At 32.5% G+C, this 22,147-nt stretch overlaps 1 protein-coding gene across 2 annotated transcripts; it reads left to right on the top strand.

The window, feature by feature from the left end:
- The first annotated feature begins 5,865 nt into the window (after positions 1-5,865).
- Positions 5,866-22,128, top strand: LOC117916614 (dolichol kinase EVAN). Of its 2 annotated transcripts, none has more exons than XM_034832734.1 (14): positions 5,866-6,245; positions 6,807-6,919; positions 11,616-11,822; positions 12,027-12,131; positions 12,843-12,913; positions 13,006-13,077; positions 13,151-13,365; positions 16,274-16,463; positions 16,596-16,661; positions 17,843-17,931; positions 18,033-18,147; positions 20,080-20,131; positions 20,200-20,300; positions 21,640-22,128. In XM_034832734.1, exons 1-14 carry the CDS (start codon positions 6,061-6,063, stop codon positions 21,664-21,666), a joined length of 1,608 nt encoding a protein of 535 aa, XP_034688625.1. In that variant the 5' UTR covers positions 5,866-6,060; the 3' UTR covers positions 21,667-22,128. The 2 variants fall into 2 exon arrangements, with proteins under 2 accessions (XP_034688625.1, XP_034688623.1); XM_034832732.1 differs by lacking the exon at positions 21,640-22,128 and adding an exon at positions 20,988-21,498 and having other exon boundaries at positions 5,867-6,245.
- The last annotated feature ends 19 nt before the right edge of the window (positions 22,129-22,147 follow it).

The raw sequence follows: 22,147 nt of genomic DNA, 5'->3' as shown, positions 1-22,147 counted from the left end.
GCAGCAGCAACTATCCTGATTCGCTTTACAATAAAACGCATAGGAGATGAAATCAAAGAAGCTAGTTGAGGATGCAAAAAGGCTGTAATCTTTGCTTAATGGCATTATCTTTCCATTCTAGTACTTCCCACTATAATTGTTGCCCTGCAATGGATCTCAATTTGGTTGCATTGACCTTGTTGAAAGGTAAACTCTTCAACAAGAAACACTTAGATATCTCAACTTCTTGTAAAGATGGCTACTTTAATGAATCTTTAGCCCAAATGTTTGTTAGTTGTGGCAGATGAATGAGTTCTAAGGTCTCCAACTTTGGAAGTGCTTGGTTTTCTAGTTGTGTATTCTCAGATTCCATATAATCACTTCAATTCGATGGCATTCTTCAACTCTCAAGTGCATCAGTTGAATAAGTTGTTGAATCATTTCATTAGAGAATATCTTCTATCACTTATGTGCAACATACTTTATACTCACTAGTTATAAAAAGGAGATCTGGTAATGAAATTATATTATATTTTTTCTATTAGTATTTTAATTTCTTATAAAAGGGACTTACTTTTTCAAATAGTTCTAACATGCAAGTAGAACTTTCCAGCAAAACTTTATTGTCATACTTGAAAAAAAAGATAAGGGCAAGTGTGAATACAACATGGTTAAGGGAGTAAACGAGTGTCATCGATCAGAACTGTGATCGAATTTAGTACCTACACGTTGGTTTGGTCGAGAAGATGACTTGTCGTTATTCCATCAATTAGATTGATCTCGATGTGCACAGTGGTTGTTTTCTATCATTAAATACTACTTGAGACGTTGGAACAATTCATCAATCAAACTTGGAGGGTCCAACGAAATAGAGTTAAAAAATAGGGTATTCTAGAAGATAGTCTCCTTGATGGTTTGCATGACGGTTTCCATGCTTACACTATCCAACTGAAGTATTGCTTCTCCAAACAATTTCATGCTACTTTAGATAGACTCATTTCGTTACATTTTTATGTGGAACAAGTTGATAATACTTTATTTTGCCTCTAACGGAACATAAATAATGCGTGGTGAATGTCTCGAATAATTTTTGAAACAAACTTATAGAATTGGGCGAAAGTCAATGAAATATGAAATGGTAGGTCTCTACAAATTGGATGAAAAAACTTTACATCATAATGGATCGTTATTACTTTCCAATGTCATTATCTGTTGAAAGTGTATAAGATGGTCTAATGGATCTGTTATGACATCATATATGTTAAACTTTGGCATGGAGAAGTCCCTCGACGCATTGTATCACAATACGTGAGGGATGAATAGTGTCGAGGCTATATCATTAAGATACGGAAGGTCGAGTTAGACACCCGTAATTGAAGTTGGTTAGGCGGAATAGGTATATGTTATGCTTGTTTTGAGAATGATTCTTAAAATAGTAGCTTTCTCTAGGTTGCATAAAAGTAGTATTTCGAAGATCAAAATGTTGAAGGTTTTTATGAAAACATAAGAAATGACTGAATTAAAATCTAGCATGAACATACTAGTAGAAGTTGAAATGGAGGCCAAAAGACTGCTATAAAGATAGAAAATGATGCCAATAAAAAGTTTTTGAAAGGCCACAAGTTGATGAAAGACAAAAATAAAAATAATAATAATAGAAAATTTGGTAGAGTAGGTGAAGAGGTCATTGGATAGAGGACTTGAAAAAATGAAGAAAAAGGTAAACATATACAATGTTGACGTCAACACGGAAATAGAGATAACAATTTAATTAATTTTTAATAATTTTGTTTTTTCAATTAGGTAACTTAAACCTTTCTTATCACTTAGGCTTTATTTCTCAATCATTATATTCAAAATTTTAGAATTAGGATGAAATACTTCATTTTGACTATCAAAGTTCTATCTAAATTCATGTAACTTTGAAGAAATAATTGATTTGATTTTAAAATAATGAAATTATTTATTCATATTAGTAAATCCTAATGTGAACAAATATAATAAATACAAAGTAATATGTTTAAATATGTGAATACATAAGCACTCTACGTGTAAATTACACATGACGCCTAATAATTATAAAAATGGCCTATTAATGAAATTATATTCTTTTTTTTTTACTAAGATTTTAATTTCCTATAAAATAAACTTGTTTTGAGAATGATTTTAAAGAGTAGCTTTCTCTAGGTTTCACAAGAATAGTATTTCTAAAATCAAAACGCCTGAAAGGTTTTTATGAAGATTAAAGAAATAAGTGAATTGAAGTCCAGCGTGCTCAGACTAGTAGAAGCTGGAGAGAAGAAGGCAAAGACTACCATAAAGATGGAGAATGATGCCAAGAAAAAGCTTTTGAAAGACTGCAACCTAATGATAAAGGTCAAAAAAAAAAAGTAAAAAGTGGAAGAATGGGTATAACATTGACATTAGCATAGTGGAGGAAACGAAAATAACAATTTAATTCATTTTTAATAATTTTGTTTTTTAGTTAAATTACCTAAACATCTCATATCCTTAGGCTTTCTTTTCTCAATTATTTTATTCAAAATTTCATAATTAGGATGAACTACACTTATTTTAACTCTTGAAACTAATCTCAAAGAAATAATTAATCTTTAAATAAATATAATAAATATAAGGTAATATGATTAAATACATAAACTCAAATACATTAATTTCCCAGCATGCACAAACTAGTGAAAGATGAAGAGGAGGCTAGATTGCCACAGAGATGGAGAATGATGCCAATAAAAAGCTTTTGAAAGATCATAAGTTGATGACAAATGTAAAATGAAAAAAAAAAAATGGAAGAAGAATGAAAAAAATGGGTAGAGAGGGAGAAAAGGCTGATAAACAAATAATCCGAGAAAAAGAAGAAAAATGTGAATGGATACAACATAGAAATTAGCATTATAGAGAAAATGGAGATAACAATTTAATTAATTTTTAATAATTTTATTTTTTTTTCAAACCTAAACCTCTCGTATCTCCTAGGTTTTCCTTTCTCAATTATTTTATTAAAAAAATTAGAATTAAGTTGAAATATTTCATTTTGACTTTTTAAGTTTGATCTAAATTCATATAACTTCAAAGAAATAATTGATCTATTAATGGAATTATTTGTGCATCTTCCATCCGAAAAAACGTTTTGTAATATGAAATTTAGGATGATTATTAGAAGTGAGAATATTAGGTTTTCGGCAAATTAAAACCTTCGTATATTTTAAACTTTCACCAAATGTTATCAAAATTTGGAATCAGTACAACTGGACAACCTACAAGTTAAACATTTTATTATTGTTGCATTTGTGATTTGAATTCATAATAAATATTAGTAATGAGTGTGAGTTAAATCTATGAGTTAACCAAAAAAGGGAAAAAAGAAACAACAAATTGATAATATACATCTTCTTGTTTTATTATACAAATTTAGATAGATGGTCATAACAATGTCTAGGGATGGCAATTAGGCGGGTCTTTTCGGGTACCCGCCCCATCCCGTCCCTAATGAGACGGAGTTTAATTTTAATAAATGAGTTTGGAATCGATTTGAGAATTTTTTTTAAAACACAAGGCGGGTTCGGGTATTGCCCCACCCCGTCCGCCCCAATTATATATAAAATTAAATTAAAATTATAATTTAAAATTAATTTAATTTATAATTTAAAATTAATTTAATTTAAATTTTATTTTATTATTTTTAATATACAAATAATAATAAAATATTTTTAATAAAATAATTTATAAAAAATATAATAATTTAATTATTTATAAAATATATTTATTTTAATATAATTAAAAATTTTAGAAGTAATTTTTTTTAAAAAAAATTAAAATTCAAAAAAAAGTTGAACGGGATGGATATGGGAATTATCATACCCGCCCGTCTGCCCACCCCACCCTATTTAATTTTTTAAATGAGATAGAGATGAGAATTGTTTCAAATAAATGAGGCGGGATTGGAATGCAAGCGACTCGTCGCGAACTGGTCCGCTACCATCCCTAACAATATCTTCACAAACATTGAATTTTTTTATATTTTGTTCCTTTTTATTTTCTCACAAAGCTTTCCCATGTTGGCCTTTATCTTCTTCTTTATATCTATCTTTCATTAGTGTTTTCAATAATTTATCAACAATAATAAATAAATAAAAACATAGATAATAAAAGTATTGTATATAAAATAGGATTTTTAATTTTTCTAAATTATTATAATTTGTTATTAACTTTGTATCTTACTCATTTTCGCATAATAAAATATTTTTACCTTAAAAAACAAAAATAATAATAAATTTACCTTAAAAAAGATAATAATATTTTTAAAAATTAAATGTTAGTCCCTTTAAATTTTAAATTTTAAAAGCTATTTTTTTCATAAGTTTCAGTGTGGCCCACACTAAATTGTTTAGCAAACTATCATTTTCATGTGGTGAATTGGATTATCTCGAAGCAACAACTTCCTAATAAAATAAAATAAAAAAGAAACCACCCAACAAATTAGCTGAACCATGCTGCCAATTATTTGTGTTATTTAAGGGGAAAAAAACAAAACACATTCATTTTAAAATTAAAAATATATATTTTTAAATTATTATAGATTTAAGTAGAGTTGGGTTGAACCAAGATTGATTTTTAATTTATCAACAATAAAAAAATAAATTAAACATAGATAATAAAAGTATTGTATATAAAATAGGATTTTTAATTTTTCTAAATTATTATTATTTGTTATTAACTTTATCTTACTCATTTTCGCATAAAAAATTATTTTTACCTTAAAAAACGAAAATAATAATAAATTTACCTTAAAAAAGATAATATTCTTTAAAAAATGAAATGTTAGTCCCTTTAAATTTTAAATTTTAAAAGCTATTTTTTCATAAGTTTCAGTGTGGCCCACACTAAATTGTTTAACTATCATTTTTCATGTGGTGAATTGGATTGTCTCGAAGCAACAACTTCCTAATAAAATAAAATAAAAAAGAAACCACCCAACAAATTAGTTGAATCATGCTGTCAATAATTTGTGTTATTTAAGGGGAAAAAAACAAAATACATTCATTTTAAAATTAAAAATATATTTTTTAAAATTATTATATATTTAAGTAGAGTTGGGTTGAACCAAGATTGATTTTTAATTTATCAACAATAAAAAAAATAAATTAAACATAGATAATAAAAGTATTGTATATAAAATAGGATTTTTAATTTTTCTAAATTATTATTATTTGTTATTAACTTTATCTTACTCATTTTCGCATAAAAAATTATTTTTACCTTAAAAAACGAAAATAATAATAAATTTACCTTAAAAAATATAATAATATTTTTTAAAAAATGAAATGTTAGTCCCTTTAAATTTTAAATTTTAAAAGCTATTTTTCATAAGTTTCAGTGTGGCCCACACTAAATTGTTTAACTATCATTTTTCATGTGGTGAATTGGATTGTCTCGAAGCAACAACTTCCTAATAAAAAATGAAATAAAATAAAAACCATGTAACAAATTAGCTGAACTATACTGCCAATAATTTGTGTTATTTAAGGGGAAAAAAACAACACACATTCATTTTAAAATTAAAAATATTTTTTTTAAAAATTATTATAGATTTAAGTAGAGTTGGGTTGAACCAAGATTTATTTATTTTTTATTTTTAATTCGAATAGGTGTATTAGCCCAAATTACAGCCCTACGAAATTCTGTTAAAAGTGTTTACAGATTAATAATCCATCCTTTGAAGTGTTGGAGTGCATAGAGGGTCAAAAAAGGGGACCGTTTAGCGCGTTGGCGTGGAGCGCAGGCCCTTGAACTTTTGTAACGCGGTTTACTCTCCCAAATAGTATGACTGGTTCCACTCGTCATATGACAAGAGATTTTACATTAAAGAAAATACAAACAAGGATGGAAAGAGAAAAACACCAACCGGCGTAGTTGAAACTGAATGTAACAGAAAAGTCGATCGGCATTCGGCAGTCACCCAACCATTAATTCCACCCCCCTCGAGGCGCGCCAAAACTCTCTCTGTGCCTCTCCCTTATCTCTGAATCTTTGTGTCTGCAAGACGCCATTAGAACGGCGTTGTCCATGGCTTCTCAGTCGTTGTGCAACGGCGAGAGAGCCGTGGTCCTCCTCTTCATCTCCGCCATCCTCTTCTCCACTCCCTCCTCGCTTTTCTCCCAAGCCCTGGTTCTCTTCCTTCTTGCCATTGCCGCCCTCTTCCTCGACATTCGCCTCGACAATTCCAATTTCTCTGTCCCCTTCAAGACCAGGTTTTTTCATTATTTTCTCTAAATTTCATCGAATTTTCCTCATGCTTGTCAAAATTTGCGTTGCATTTTCTTTGGGGCTTTTAATTTGATTTCTGTTGGTGGTTTGAGGGTGGGATTGAGTTTCCCGGAGAAAACGCGGGAAAAAATTGAGAGAAATTGAAAGAAATTTGTGAATTTTGTAGTTTTTGTCCTTTTTGTATGGAGAAAGTTAAAATTGTCATGGATTTATTATTATGCTACAGAGTTGTGTTAGGTCCAATTGAGTAGACGCTTTTGCTCATTCAGGTCAACGGTGGAAAATCTATGTTTCAGGATTTTTAATGTCTTCTGTTTTCCTAAATTTGATCATAAGGTAGTGGTGACTAATGGTGGATTAGGGTTTATCTCTGAATGAAATTTGTAGTTGCTAGTAAACATTTGCATATGTATAATAGAATCACATATGACTTAGCTTTCGGTTATTTAGGGTTTATGGATGACATGATACTCGTCCAGGTTATTGGTTATCTTGTAATTCTGAATCATTTTTTGCATTTTCAAAAAAAAAAAAATTATTTCCAGGCCAGGTGCTTCGTCAGGGATATTTCTGGGGGCAGTTACACTGCCTGCTGTTATGATCTCAAGGTTGATTCAGCTATCAAGAGCATTCTCGTTGCATGAAGTTGGAATTAAAGGTATTTGAAGTACTCCCTTCAATGCTTATAAATTTTCAAAATCGAAGAGTTCATGTTTATAAGGTGCGACTATATCATTTACAGTGGCATTCACTTACCACAAGTTTCCTCTTTTCTCAGAGGTTGGAACCCACTTTGTGAGGGCTAAGAGTATAAACATGAAATGCACATCATTATCTTTTTGTACTAACATTCATTTGGATAAACCCAATCGGCATTTTTAGGTAGAAATTCCATGTGTACATGCTGTATTTGTTTGTTGAAAATATAGTTTCAATTGTCAAAATTAGACTACATGTTAATTTTCAGAGTAACCTACAAAGACACTTTAAGATCTGATGGTTTTTGGTTGAGGATTGAGGAAGGCTTCAAATATATAGATTATAGGTTTGATAAAATAATTAGGAGAGGCAAGCAAATGATGAAATTTAATGGACAATGGATGTCAAGAATTGATTTCTTTATGCTTCGTTTGGATATACTTTTTGTTTTTTATTTTTTAAAATTAGAAACTTACATATAAAATGTAGAAACTTTTATGAAAAAAGTATAGACTTACCTTATATCCTTATGTTAAAAATTTTAATGGACAATGGATGTCAAGAAGTGATTTCTTTATGCTTTGTTTGGATATACTTTTGTTTTTTATTTTTAAAATTAGGAACTTACATATAAAATGTAGAAACTTTTATGAAAAAAGTAGACTTACCTTACATGCTTATCTTAAAAAAAATTTAAATTTGAGCTAATAAATTGTTTTTAATTAAGAACCTTAATTTTTTTAATTAGTTTTTAAAAACCATTAACATTTCAATGTAAGCCTCTTAGAGCTCTAATATTTTATATAGAAATTGCTATTATTCTTTATTTTTGAAAATAGAAAAAATGAAGTGTATCCAAATGGACGCTTAGTTGATTTGATTTTCATAAGGGGGGACATTGGATGGGGTTCATAGGAATAAAGTAAGATGGATGGAGTGGCGCCTTTGGAGTGTCATGAGATTGTAGACCATCTATTAAGTGTTCTCTAATCTTATAATACCATGGATTATGGTGTTGGAAGAGAAAGATAAGATGATTTGGATATAGTCAAAGAATGGTAAGTTTTCTGTTAAAATCCTTTACTTGGCTTTGGAGCTAGGAAGTTTAGTATCTTTTCCGGCAAGTGTTATTTGGAACTCTTGGGTGTTGCTAAAGGTGGATTTTTTGCTTGATAGGCTACATGGGAAGGTTTCAACCTTGGATCATTTAGAGAGGAAAGGATGGTCTTTGGCAAACAAATGTTTTCTTTGTCATTTAAAGAAAGAATTCATTGATCACATTCTTATTCACTATATATATCAAGACAAGGATTTTATGGCATTTATTGTTTTCCCTATTTGCCGTGTCTTAGGTGTTACCCTCTTAGGTTAGAGATACACTATTAGGATGACATAACTCTTTCATAGGTAAAAAAATGGAAAAAGGCATGGCATGCTACTCCCTTATGGATCTTTTAGACTGTTTAGAAGGAAAAGAACAATAGATATGTGAAAATGAGGAGCATTCTGTTCTAAGGGCTGAAACACTCTTTTCTTTGTAATATTTGGGCTTAGTCTTAGTTGTTTATAATTTTTGGTCCTTCACCTTTAGTAGAATTTGATGATTGGCTGGGCTCTTATTAAGGGAGGAAGATGTGGGGGGGAGGGGTTTGTTGTATACTTCTTGTGTACTTTGGGGGCGCTCTATTAATGTTTACTTTTTGTAAATTCTCTTGCTTTACCCATACAAAAATGGCTTATGTACTGGATGCTAGAAGAAGGAACATATTTGAAAATGAGAGCAACTTAAATCAGGATGTAAAGGTGGATGAGTACCCAAAGAGATGGAATAAGACATGAATTCTTTCATGAAAAGTTATAGGTAGCATCAATTCATGATAAGAGGTAACAATGTAAGATGGTTCAATTATTTGCATTAACATCAGTGATGGAATTGGACTAGTGAAGTGGAGAGCTATGATTTAAGATGAGGGGGCACTAGAACAAGTGGAAGGCTAAAAAAATATGGGTCAATACCAATGTTTTAAAAGGCTAAAGGCAGCTTTGATGCGTTTTGCCCCAAATGAGGTGAGGCATAAGCCTTGAGGTGGATCAAAGTGTAAGCCTCAACCTAACAATTAAATAAATAAAAACTTATCAAAAGAAAAATGATAATGAAAAAAATATATTAATAAATCACATGAAAATTGAACATAAGAAATCCATGCACTTTGTAATAATCAAATTAGTTGTTTATCAGTATTAATAGTTTCTTATTTAATTCCTCTCTCTGTCTTCTAAATTCAACTCTCTCATAGCTTCATCAAATATCCTTCAAAACTATCATTGCTACCACTAGTAAGGATCATCCAAGGAACCATAATCGTATCCAATCGCTATCATTGTTAATGTCTACACATTCTTCTTCTTCATCCATCAATTATAGTGGTCTTTCGTTCTTTATTTATCAGTAATATGAAATTAATTATATCAAGTTCAACCATTACAATGGCCAGCAACTTCTGTATTTCTTCTTCCCAAGCTCTTTCTTCCCCCTCCATTTAAAGGATTAATTGGTGGCTAACTAAGCCTTACTTTATAAAAGGTTTAACCCTAGCTTTTTTTCTAATAGGAAAAACCGAATATATATTAACAACACCTAAAGAAAAGGGTGCATCAGAGTTCACACTATGAATACAATAGCACAAGTAGGCAAGCAAAAAAGAAGATATAAAACAAATAAAAAACAGGCTTCCTCTCCTTACTTGGAGCTATGTCAATCAACAAATCCTATCATAGTCATTGAATAATCATTTATGTACATCTAACCCTAGTCTTGAACTTAAGACAAAACTTATTAATCTATATCAAAATCTCATAAAAGCACAATTTATTAAACCGTTAATATTGAGGCTTAAACATCTTATAATATATATATACATAAAGCCCATAAAAGCCCTAAACCCATTAAAACCTTTTGAATATTTGAGACATAAGCCTCAATAGGGCTTTTATGGGCTTAAGCCTTGATTATCTGTACTGATGCTTTAGCCTCAAGGCTAATTTTCATAGCTTCACTTTGAGGCAAGCCTCAATAGCCTTTTAAAACACTGGTTAATATCATGAGAAAAACTTAATTTCCAATGCTTAACAAGGGATATGGCTTTGTTGTGTTGAGTTTAACTTGAGCAAATGATAACTTAGACTCACATGTTTATTCTGGTAAGACGCACAAGAAATTTTGTAATTTTGTTACATTTATATCAGTTAATGATACCATATTGTTTGCCAATTTTCTTATCGGTTATGTTGCATTGTATTATAGAAAATCTGGATGGAGAACAATTTTTTATGGTCTTGCTAACTTTAATTTTGGGGCATTTTGCATATTAAATTGAAGTTTGGATGTTTTGGATTTAAGTATGAGTTACCCATTTTAAACAATGCTAGGCAGTGTTCTTTTGTAGGAGCCAGGATTGTTTTATTTTTGAATTTGACAATGGTATTATTTATAAATTCCATGATCCCAGAAATCCATAAGGTTTAAAACTGACAAGATTTCAAATTGCATCATAATGCCTGGGATTGATAAACCTTGCATTGTATTTGTTAAATGGGGCAGATTTACTTGCTGTGCAACTCCCAGTTTATTCCATTAGGGAAGAGAGTCTATTAGTTTCAACTGTGGATGAGTTCTCTGGTGGATTTAATTCATTAAAAAAAAAAAACCCAGAGAATTAGGGGATGGAGGGAAGGGAAAATGCAATAGTACTTGTAAAGATAGGGGAAAGAGATTGTACTAAGTTAAAAAATGAAAAGAAATCTTGTGTTTGGATATAACATTATGCAGGTCTTTCCCATCTCAGTCAAAGACCTTCTGCTGGACCGGAGTTTCGGTGGCTAGATAAATGGCATAAAAAGGTTTCACAATTGGCTCCCTTTTGCTTGTTTTGGTGTATTTAAAGAGAGGTTAACGATTAGGTTTTTAATGGAGAAGAGCATTCAAATCAAAAGCTAAAGGAAATTTCCATTAAATATCTTTATGTTAGAATTGGAAAATTGTACATTGATAGAGCTTACTGATAGTCTAGACTGTAGATGGCTTGATTTAGCTTTGCTGTTTTTTGGTGGGAAGTTTGGTTTTCCTGTTTCTTTTGTGCCCCTTGTACACATGTTGTGTATATAGGGTGTGTCCTCTTTTGGTTTGGTGCCTTTAACTAGAATTTTGTTTGCCTATAAAAAAAAATGGATAATGTATAATTTCTATTTTATGCAGTTTTAATATTAAATTGTTATAAACCTTATTTAACTGTTTGAATAGAATAATCAAGATCTTGTTGAGGGAGAACTCATCATTGAATTAATTAAAAGAAGGGTGGAAATGGGAATGTACCTTTTAGTCAATAAAATGAAAAAAGGGTTGAAGTTAATATGCTTGTGTCATAGTGGAACAAAAGGAGCAATTTAGACCTTTTTCTTGACAAATTTTGTGCATGACTTTGTTGTTCTGGCTTTCAATTGATCACTCCCTATTTCTTCCATAATGGTTTCCATTCTATCTTACAAAGAAGATTTCTCAGGATTTTCATTAACTGAAGTGTTTTCTATTCCATCTCACAAACTTTCTTGTGCTATTATCCTTTATATTGACAGTGTTGTTAAATCCTTTTGTTTAGAGCTTGGATATCTGAAAGTGCAATATTGGGCCACTTCTGCCAGCTGCTTCGGTGTGCTTATTTTCATTTTCTTACTCATGCGGCGTTCTCCCAACAATAGCTGCTCCTTTTCTTCGAACAGTCCTCAGGGTTTGAAGTTTAGCTCAAGTTGCGTGGTTTCATGTGCAGTGTTGTGCTGTGTGTCTTTTGCTATAATATCATATTATGGTGAGTTCTCAATTCTGCACCGACTGTACCATTTTTGTCTTGCATGGGTTGAGACTTGAGATATGATGAGGTGCTCATTTTAATTTCTTATTCTATTTAGACTGACTATTTCTAACCCAAAGGTGCTTACTAATGTTATATCTTTTGTAGTTCAGCTAACAAAAGAATGTATGATTAATATTTTTATTCACTCATCTATTACAGGATTGCACACAGTACTACTGTTACTGTGGGTGCTCTTTCATGGAGTGGCAGCTGCGAAATTAATTCAGCATGTTCTTAATACTTTTCCATCATGTGCTTCCATTGGTGTGTATCATGCTACTACTTTTCCATTATCATTTTTGTTCGCTGAATGCAGAAGCTTTCCATATTTAACAAAATGATAAAATAACCTTAGAACTTATGATAATGATAACGTTCATTTTCTCATCAGTTGCATGCATATGAAAATAGCTTTTGTTGCTTTTTAAAGAAAATGTACTAGTGATAAGACAACTTCCTGCCACTGAAAATGCTTGGCACTTGAAATTTATGTATAAAAGTAACCCCCGTCACAAGTGTATGAATATTGTAAATATTTACCTGTTTTTAATTGTTTTTATACATTTTAATGTTTTTATTTAAAAATATGATTGAAATAGGAAACCTATGTTCATTTTGGAAACCTATGTTCAAACTCTGAGTTGTAGCCTGGTATAAATGTTCTAACAAATTTTAAGCATTGTTAGGTTGATATTTTGGAAGGGTCTGTCAAGATTTATATGCCAACACTGGAGGTTGAATCACTGTGGCAATGGTTTCCTTTTGTGGAGGATATACTTTTGTACATCCTGAGCTTTGTACAAAAGTATGTCCCCCACAAAAGGTAAAATAAATATCTAGTTTTCCTATATGTACATATATATATATATATATATATATCCTGTTTTCATATGAAAAATACTAATTTGCTTAGCTTAACCTAATTTTACCTGTCCTCTCCTCTCCTCAGTGACTATCATTTCTCTCTCTTCTTAGGAGAAGCACTTCTGGTGACTTCTGGTCTGGTTCTCTATTTTGGCGACATGCTAGGATGTACCATTGCAAAGGTCAGTTCTTTTCTTTGTCATGTGTTTTTTACTTATTCCTGGAAAAGTCAGCAATGTATTCATTTTTACAGGCAATGTAATTGTTTGAACAGATTGATGGATTCTGGATACCATTAGACTTACAGTATGGAGCTAAAAGAAGTGAGATTAGTACCATCATTCAGGTATGGTTCTTTGAGTTATGAAACTGGTTGTGAATGTTTAACTGGATAAGAAAGGATTTTCTCTTACTTGCAGGGAGTGGTGCTTGGCCTTCTTCTTTTTCCAATATTCTTTAAATTTCTTCTTCACATTTGGGAACACATTGCAAGTTCTGGTCACTCTGAAGCAAGGGTGTGCAATGAGATTGGGAAATCTCTTATTTTCCATACTTCCCTTGCATTTATCTTGATTGTGATCATCCCATCATGGATGCAGTTTGTTCTGGATTTTCATATGCATCCGCTGTTATGGTATTTACTTCCTTCATGCTTCATTTTATTTTGACATATTTATTTACTTTAGTGCATTTTATTTGTTATCATCTCATCTGAGGTGGAGTTGAGCAAGTTTTTGAATTTACAAAGTGGTTGCCATTGGTTTCATGTGAAATGGAGGAGATGGGTGTATCTTATCCGGTGTCAATACTTTGTTATGCATGGGCATGCGTTATATGATTACAAAAATTAAGGCCTTGTTTGTTATGTTGGATTAGTGGTCAAGAGATGATAGAATATATACTAAGACTGCACGGCTTTTCATTATAAATTAATAATATTAATAGCTAAAACATTTAAAATTTAATAATAGATAAAATAAATATTAAATTATATATATATATATATATATATATACATACATACATATACATTTTCTTTACTTTGTTTTTTTTTTTTTTGGATTACAAATTTAATTTTTTGGAATAATAAATGTTGTATCACACTACTTCACAAGAGAGAGAAAGAGGCTGGAGAGATTGAAGTAATGAAGGAAAATAGAAAAGTGAAATGATTCATGAGATAAGTAATATCTCATCTCTTTAGTAAGATTATTAAATTTTATATAGAGGTGATATAAACAAGACTCAGGATAAGTTATCACACTCACTTATCTTATTAGTTGGTTCCAAAAATAGGAAAAAAAATGAGAATAAGATTTTTACATCCTATTCCTGCCTACTAAATATGGTCCTTGTAAGTTACAGCATTGGGGAAACTGTTGTAAGATTTTTGTGTTGACCTGTAGTGGTACTAAGCTTTAGGACTGCAAGTTATACTGCCTGGTAATATTTCTGTGGAACTGTTTCCATGAAGGGTGGGTGGAAAGGAGGCCTCACTACGGCATGTAATTTCTTTTTAATAATTTCTGGTGGTTTGGGCCTATGTTACATTTTGCATAGGGCTAGGAAATGACATGTATGCGCATAGAATACAATGACTAATGAAAATTCAATTCTACGGGTGATTGTTATTCATGTGAGTGCTCATTCTTGGTGGAGCATTTAATTCTAAATCTTAATGGATCATCAATCTCAATACACCTATATCTCAAGGTCTTTTATACAACCATTGCTGAAATCCTAAACATTCAAATTGATTCAATATAATGCATGTGTTTGTAAAGCCCTAAAAACACTTCAAAACACATGAAAGTGCTTGTAAAATAGGGCTCCTTTAGCTTTGGGTATTTCTACACATGTTATGAAAATGTTATATCTTTTGAAAAAATAAAAGTAGATAAAAAGGCAAACAAGTCATTGAGATTATTTTGAACCAAAGAATGTGAAAGTTTGTTCTTAATAACAAAACTACCTAGAAGTGGTGAATAAATAGTTCAAGCTTCATGTATCCCAATTTAAAAATTTGTTTGGATTTTCTTCTATATCAATTAATTCAATCGGGAATATAAAAAGATCAGTCAACACAAGGAACACCAAATATACTTGAAAAAAATATGTATGGATTCTTTTAGAAGCTCTGTTGATGTAAAAAAACCTTGAGTTACACAACCTTAGAATAAATTTCCAAAATTTGAAAAGAAAAGGTACATTGTTTTACCTAATCCGGACACACCTACTTTACCTAATCCGGTGCACCTACCCTAAGAGTCTTATACCGATTAGCACCTACACTTTTCTCTCACATATGCAACACAACACTTCATGCCCCTTAATGGATTACTTTAAAATTGTATGAGACAAGCAGTTCAATGCATCACGCCTTTCTACAGAAAGGACTTCCAAGAAGGCTGTTGAAAGAGTTTGAGAGTTAAGAGTCTCAAGGTAGAATAATGGCTACGAGATCACTTGCCACATTCTTAGTCTGGAATGCTTGGTTTTTATATCAAAACCCTAGTTGGATATTTAGAGTAGGTTTTTACAAAGTAAGTTTACCAAAAAGTCTAATAAAAGTGAAAAAAATCGAGCGAAAAAAAAAAAAACAATTTGGAAGAATTAGGGTTCAAACTTCATGTAGGGGCCATTTGAATCTTGGAGGACTTTTGAATGTTCATTCATATTTTCAAAATTTTCTTCCATTTTTCGATTTTTTTTCCCCAAATTCCATTTCCTTTACTTATCATAGCCATTTACCATACTCTAATACTTCCAACACAAATATACATCAAATGAATTCAACTCTTTAGCAGCTTGAAGGAATGAATTCAACTCTTTAGCAGCTTGAAGTCAACTACAACCTGGTGGAACAAGGGAGTTTGTGGTTCATGGTGTAAATATAAGGAGTGAGGAAACATGAAATGTTTTGAAAACCTAATAGTTGTATCTAGTTTTTGTTCTTTGTAATATTCTATATGGTATAGTGCAATGATTCTCTCATCCATGAACATGGCATGTTGGCCAAATCACGTTAAAACCTCATGTATCTTTGTGTGGATTACTTTATCTTTATGTTTTTGAACTAACATTATTTGCATTAAAACTTCTGTTGGGGTCAATAATTGTAAGGTGATTTTTTGAGCTCTACCTTACTAGGAATTTGATGCAATCACTAATATTCTTCAAGCCAATTTCTCCCCCTCATAACTCACATTGATTTCCTCATTCTCACTTTGTTGAGTCACATATAATTTGATCACTTATTCACAGGCAATGAATGGATCATCTTGGAAAGTAGTCCTGAGTTATATCCGTTCATTTTGGCCCATTTGCCTGTCATCTTGTTAACCCATCCATGTCTGTTGTAATTCATGTGCACATTATTTGAATCAAGGGTACTAAATTTTGCATATGTTTGTTTTGGAAATTAATTTGGTCGGCTGCTTCTTGCTGATAATCATAGCTTTGTTCCAATACTAAGTGATTTTGTATATCTCATTATTTCATCTGGATAACCTGTTATCTTAGCATCAGTTATTTTATGGCAGGATATTCAAATTTGTTTTCTCGGAACCACTTAAAAGACTATCATTGTGTATTTATTGGGTGGTTGTTATATATGCATCAATTCTGCGGTTTTACAAAATCTCAAAGAATAGTAAAGTGGAGCGGATTCTTCTTCGCAAATACTATCATCTGATGGCTGTTTCGATGTTTCTGCCTGCTGTTATCTTCCAGGTGAATGAACAAGGATATTTTGTTATCTTGTTTTCCTTTTATTTTTTTCATCTCTCTTTTTCATTTGGGCTATATGTTATTCTTCTAGCATTTTGCTTAGATATTCTATTGACTATTCATTTCTTCTTCCAGCCAAAGTTTCTTGATCTAGCCTTCGGTGCAGCTTTGGCAGCTTTCTTGACATTAGAAATTATTCGAGTAAGTTCTGCAGCATATTTGCTCACAGTTGATTCTGACATTATGATGTTTTCTTAACATATAAGAAATAATTACATTGCATAAAGTTTAATTGCTGTGGCTCTTGTCTTTCACTTCCATCACTCAAGATTTATGTTGGTACTGCAGTATATATTGCATACTAGAAAAGGATAATGATGTGTTGAACTTGGACAGAAAGCATGGAAGTTTTTAGAAAATGTGTGTAATTTATAAGGGTAGGTTATAGCAATGTTACCCATCAAAAAAATAAGGTACTGTTACAGAAAACATGTATGTGTGTGAAAAACTCCATAAGGATTCTAGATAGAGTCCATGAATACAAAATTAATTTGCAGGTGACCCCAAGTAGTTGTTGTGATTGAGGCTTTGTTGAATTGAGTTGTTTGGAAATTTTAATTAGGGCATATTGCAATTTTTTTTTCCATTTTTTGGATAGGTAAATTCTTGTCCCTGATGGGACTTGAACTTGGAACCTCCCACAAACCCATCGGAGCATATTGCAAAAATTTTAGTACACATAAATTAAGTTATACTTATCAAAACAGTATTACACAAATAATCATAATATCACATACCTTTAGACATCAGTACTTGTTACTTATGTGCCTTGTGGGCAAATTGATGCATTGTCCTTCATTTGATTTGATTTACTGATGAACATCTGAAAGAAAAAGTAATGCAAGTCAGGAATGATGCAAACATTATATCAAGAATAAATCATCCCTATCTCTCTATTCAGGCTCAAATCACGTCAGGTGTTCCTCAAGCAGGAAAAAAAAGTTTTGAACCTGATTCAAATATGAGTGTTTGAATGTCCAAAAATTAGTTTCAAGAGTTTATCAATAATTAATGACTCTAAAATAAATAATAAATAATAAAATATCCAAAATAAATAATAAATGACAAAATCTATCACTTCCTATATTTATGCCTGGCATAAGCGCATAAGTTAACATCGTTATCTCCATTACTGAACCTATGATATTTCACATGCATATACAATGTTAAAATGTTTCAACCACTCCTTGCTCTGCTCGCAGGTATCCTCAATGTGATATCGTAATATTTTCTTATGATAAGTGCTTGAACAATGTTAAAATGTTTTTTTGTTTCTTGCTCTCTCTTGGTAAATCTTGCATAACCATACTTTTTGTAGACAGGTATGGAGAATTTGGCCCTTGGGACAACTTGTGCACCAGTTTATGAATGCTTTCACAGATCACCGTGATTCCAATCTTCTTGTTGTCAGGTATGATTTGGTTTTTCCCCAAATGCTCAAAATCATTAGTGCATATGTTTGATTTGAATAAGTTCTAATTTGATAACCCTTTTGTCTTTTGCTATGTTTAGCCATTTTTCACTTTTATTGGGATGTGCACTTCCTATCTGGATGTCTTCTGGTTACAATGATCGACCTCTTGCCCCCTTTGCTGGAATTTTGAGCCTTGGCATTGGAGATACAATGGTGAGTGATGGTTTTTAGACTGGAATTGCTTTCTTAGTTACTTTTCTTGTTTGAGCACAATTAGTATCTTCAGATTTTAAAAGTTGTTAGTAGCACATTAAGGTTGAACAATCACAAGCATGTCCATATTTCTTTTTATAAAACTCAAGGTGCATTATCAACTATTTACTGAGTTAATATGTGATAAAAATGCCTTTTCCCAAAATGTATTTTGATGCTCATACATACAAGTGTGTTTTCTAGCCTCATGCAATGTACTGAGAGGAACCAGAGATTATTAAATGTTGGTCTTTATTAGGAAATAACAAAAATTTTGCCATTATATATTAAGTTAAATTTTTGAGCTGTGAAAATCATTATCACATAGAAGCTGTAGATACATTTAATAGCATATGTTGAATTTTATAAAGTCCCAAAATTTGAAAATTTGGCTAGAACCTCGTTTGTTGAGGAAATTAAATTATGTGTAATATTTTGAAACTCAAAACCCAACAACAGTGTGACCTATACAATTGGAGGAGAGTGGATGACAAATGTCAATGGGTTCCCCTGCAACCGTGGTAGGTTGCCTTAAGTCCAATTCTAGTGGACTTTTATTGAGAAATCCTAGTCAAATTACCTTTGGGAGTGATCATTAGGGAGGTCAACAATTTGCCATTGAAGCAAAATTATTGGCCTTATTTGGGGATTGGGTATGGCCTTGTTGATGGGCTTAGGGAACTTGTCATGTTCAGGTGTCACCTGGGTGATGATTTTCTGGATGTTTATGCAATGTAGAGGCTCTTGGAGATACATACACTGAATTGGATGGATCCTTGATTTGGATACAAATATGGTTTCTTCCTTTAGGTTACGGCTTATGTCAGCTAGGTGTCTATTTGATGAAGAGGTCCTTTGAGACATATTTTTCTGAATTGAATGGATGTTTGATTTGATTAAAGATATGGTTTTCTCTTTTAGGTTGAGGCCTATGTCAGCTAGATCTGAAAGATCATTGCCTTATCCGTCTTGAGTTCGTAGGGCCTTTTTGCCCTGCTTGAGGTCTTTGGGTTAAGGGTAATACCTTGCTCAGTAGAAGCTTTTGTTTTGTACGGCTGCTGGGCTCTTGTACCATATGCTTTGTTTGATCGATATGTCATCTTGTACTTATCTTCTCTCTAATGGAAATTTTCTTTTGAGAAGTAATCTGGAATTTTTGTTGAGGGGAATGAAAAATTAAACCTTCTTCCTGTGATGTGATGTGGCACCTGCTCCTTATAGTTACACCCCGTGGCACATTGGATTGGGGAATTTGATGTGTCTCAATTGAACAATATTAGTAAACATTGGTGATGTTTACACTTCCTTGGAACTTTTGATATGTTCTGACATATTATCAAAAACACACACTACCCTATTCAACTGGAACTGCTACTTTATGGAACAATAAGTTTGTTAAATTGTCCAAGGATGCATAAGTTTCTGGAGTCTTTCAAAGCAAAACTAATATATGATGATTTGGAGTGTACTTGGAGCTAAAAAGCACGCTTGCTATCCAGCTCTATGGGCCTGTGAAGTAAATTACAGTTTTCCTTCCATCTCTCTGGCCAAATACTCTTAGAAGTTAAAGAGTTGAAATTGAATATGTTGTGGGGTGGGAAAGCAAGGGTTGCCTATTACCATAGCTTATGGTTACCATTGCCTATAAAAAGAAAGGCTTATGGTTAAAATTACCTGATGGCACTATATAATTTGCTAGTTTAATACGCATAAAATATTGAGAAAAAGGAACTTCAATTCCTTTATGAATTTGTTGGATACAAAGGAAATATTGGAGCTATAGATATTATTTTGCTTATAATCCTCTTCAGTGCAACTACCTGCATATTTTTTTTCTTATTTGTTCATTGAAATTTTGACAAGTCACTTGAATGCTTTTGCTTTTATGTTTAGGCATCAATGGTTGGTCACAAGTATGGTGTCCTCAGGTGGAGCAAAACTGGCAGTAAGTATTATCTTTTCTGCCTGTTTGGGCTTTCTCTTTTAAACCACTAACCTGTGCAAATTTTCCAGAGAAAACCATTGAAGGTACTGCAGCTGGTATAACATCTGTCCTTGTAGCTTGCTCAATCCTTCTTCCACTTCTGGCTTCAACTGGATACATAATTACCCAGGTAGGACTCACTCTCTCTCTCTCTCTCTCTCTCTCCCACCCCCCTGATGAGGAGACTTTCTAATTTGCTTTTCCAACTAACCCAAAAAGAAAAATAAAGGGAGAGAGAGAAAAGAGAAGAACAAACTTGGGAAAGTTTTGTTAGACTCTCTTTGTAGTAAGGAAATTTTCCAAGACTTCCTGATGTTCTTTTCCAACTAACCAAAAGATTTTGTTAGTGTAACTCGATTGTACCATCTTATTTGGGTTACTTGATAATTAGTCTAACTTTCTCTCTCGTGAGAAGATTTTCTAGAACTTGCTAATGTGCTTTTCCAACTAACCATAGAGAGAGAGAGAGAGAGAGAAAGAGAGAGCTTGGGAAAGTTTTCTTAGTACCTTCCTATTTGGCTTACTCAATAGTTAGTCTAACTCTCTGTACTGAGGAGAGTTTCTAAGACTTCATAATGTGCTTTTCCAACTAATCCAAGGGAAAGAGAGACAGAACTTGTTAAAGTTTTGTCAGTGTAACGCGACTGTATTGCCTTATTTGGGTTCCTCTTGTTGTGTGTGTGTCCAGTAAGGAGTCTCTTAATATGCTTTTCCAACTGACCTATAAAAAAGAACTTAGGGAAGATTTGTTAATGTAACTTGAAAGTACTGTCTTCCTTGGATTATTGATACATTTGTTTTATACCACTCTTTGCAGCACTGGGTCTCTCTTCTCTTAGCTGTGACCGCAAGTGGTTTGCTGGAGGCCTACACAGCACAGCTTGATAATGCTTTCATACCTCTTATTTTCTACAGCCTTCTCTGTTTGTAAATGCGGCTCCAGCCTCCCAAAAATAAATATATGACTGTTGGAGGGCAGTACCAAATCATCCTAGATTTTCCATGATTCTTAATTTTGTGCTTCACTTGAGCACTTGCTTTTAGATACAACCAACCTATTATTAGAGACTATAACTCACCTGCTGTATGGTAAGCTCATTGTCGGCAGGCATTCTTTTCGGATTGGGACTGAGTCTTAATATTTTAAATGTAGGTACGTTCGGCACACATGTAAATGGATCTGCACTGGTAGGCTAACATGTTTAGAGATAGGCTTACATGTTTAGAGATCTTAGGATAGAATCACATTTGTAGCGAGAACAAACTTTGAATGGTTAGAATACCTCTATGTATTTTATCATTTTATAAATTAAATGTTTCCAAGGCAATCTCTCTCTCTCTCTCTCTCTCTCTATGGACACTATTCAACTGCAAATTTTCTTGGAGATTAATAGTCAGTGAGATATCTAAGGTGCTGACTTGCCAACTGTTATTTTATTGTGTGCTCGTTATATTGTGATTTATTGTAGATCTTAACTACTGCTGCTGTGATATAAATGAGGGCCGCCTTGTTGGGAAACCAGAACTGTCTTTGGAATTGGCAAGCTTAGCAGTAAAGCCCGTACGATATGTTTGGGAAACGGAAACCAGGTGCCATCCTTGGAATCAGCTATATACTAGATCGGGAGTCTCTGGATCCCATAGTCAATTTGGGCCGACGCGGACGGAGGTGGGTAATGACAATATGTGGCAGAGTGGTATATCCAGCACAGGATCCCTTGACACCAGTGGGCTTATTATCTATTTGGGGTTTCTCCAAAATTCTATCTTGCCAAACCATGGGTGGGCAGGTTGAGTGAAATGTCTATCCCTTTGGTGTGAAGCTATGTTGTGATAGTTTGCCTTTGATCGAATGCCTCTTGGTTTGTTGGGCTTTGTTCTGTGATGGAATATGGACATGGCTTTGAACTTTGTCCTGATAAATGATTCTTAGCATAATCTGCCATCTATTATGATCACATGTGCAAAACCCCGGGG

The sequence above is a fragment of the Vitis riparia genome, chromosome 6 (genome assembly GCF_004353265.1).
Source record: "Vitis riparia cultivar Riparia Gloire de Montpellier isolate 1030 chromosome 6, EGFV_Vit.rip_1.0, whole genome shotgun sequence".
Taxonomy (NCBI): domain Eukaryota; kingdom Viridiplantae; phylum Streptophyta; class Magnoliopsida; order Vitales; family Vitaceae; genus Vitis; species Vitis riparia.
Note: the sequence above shows the minus strand (reverse complement) of the source record. Positions and strands in the feature narration are given on the sequence as shown.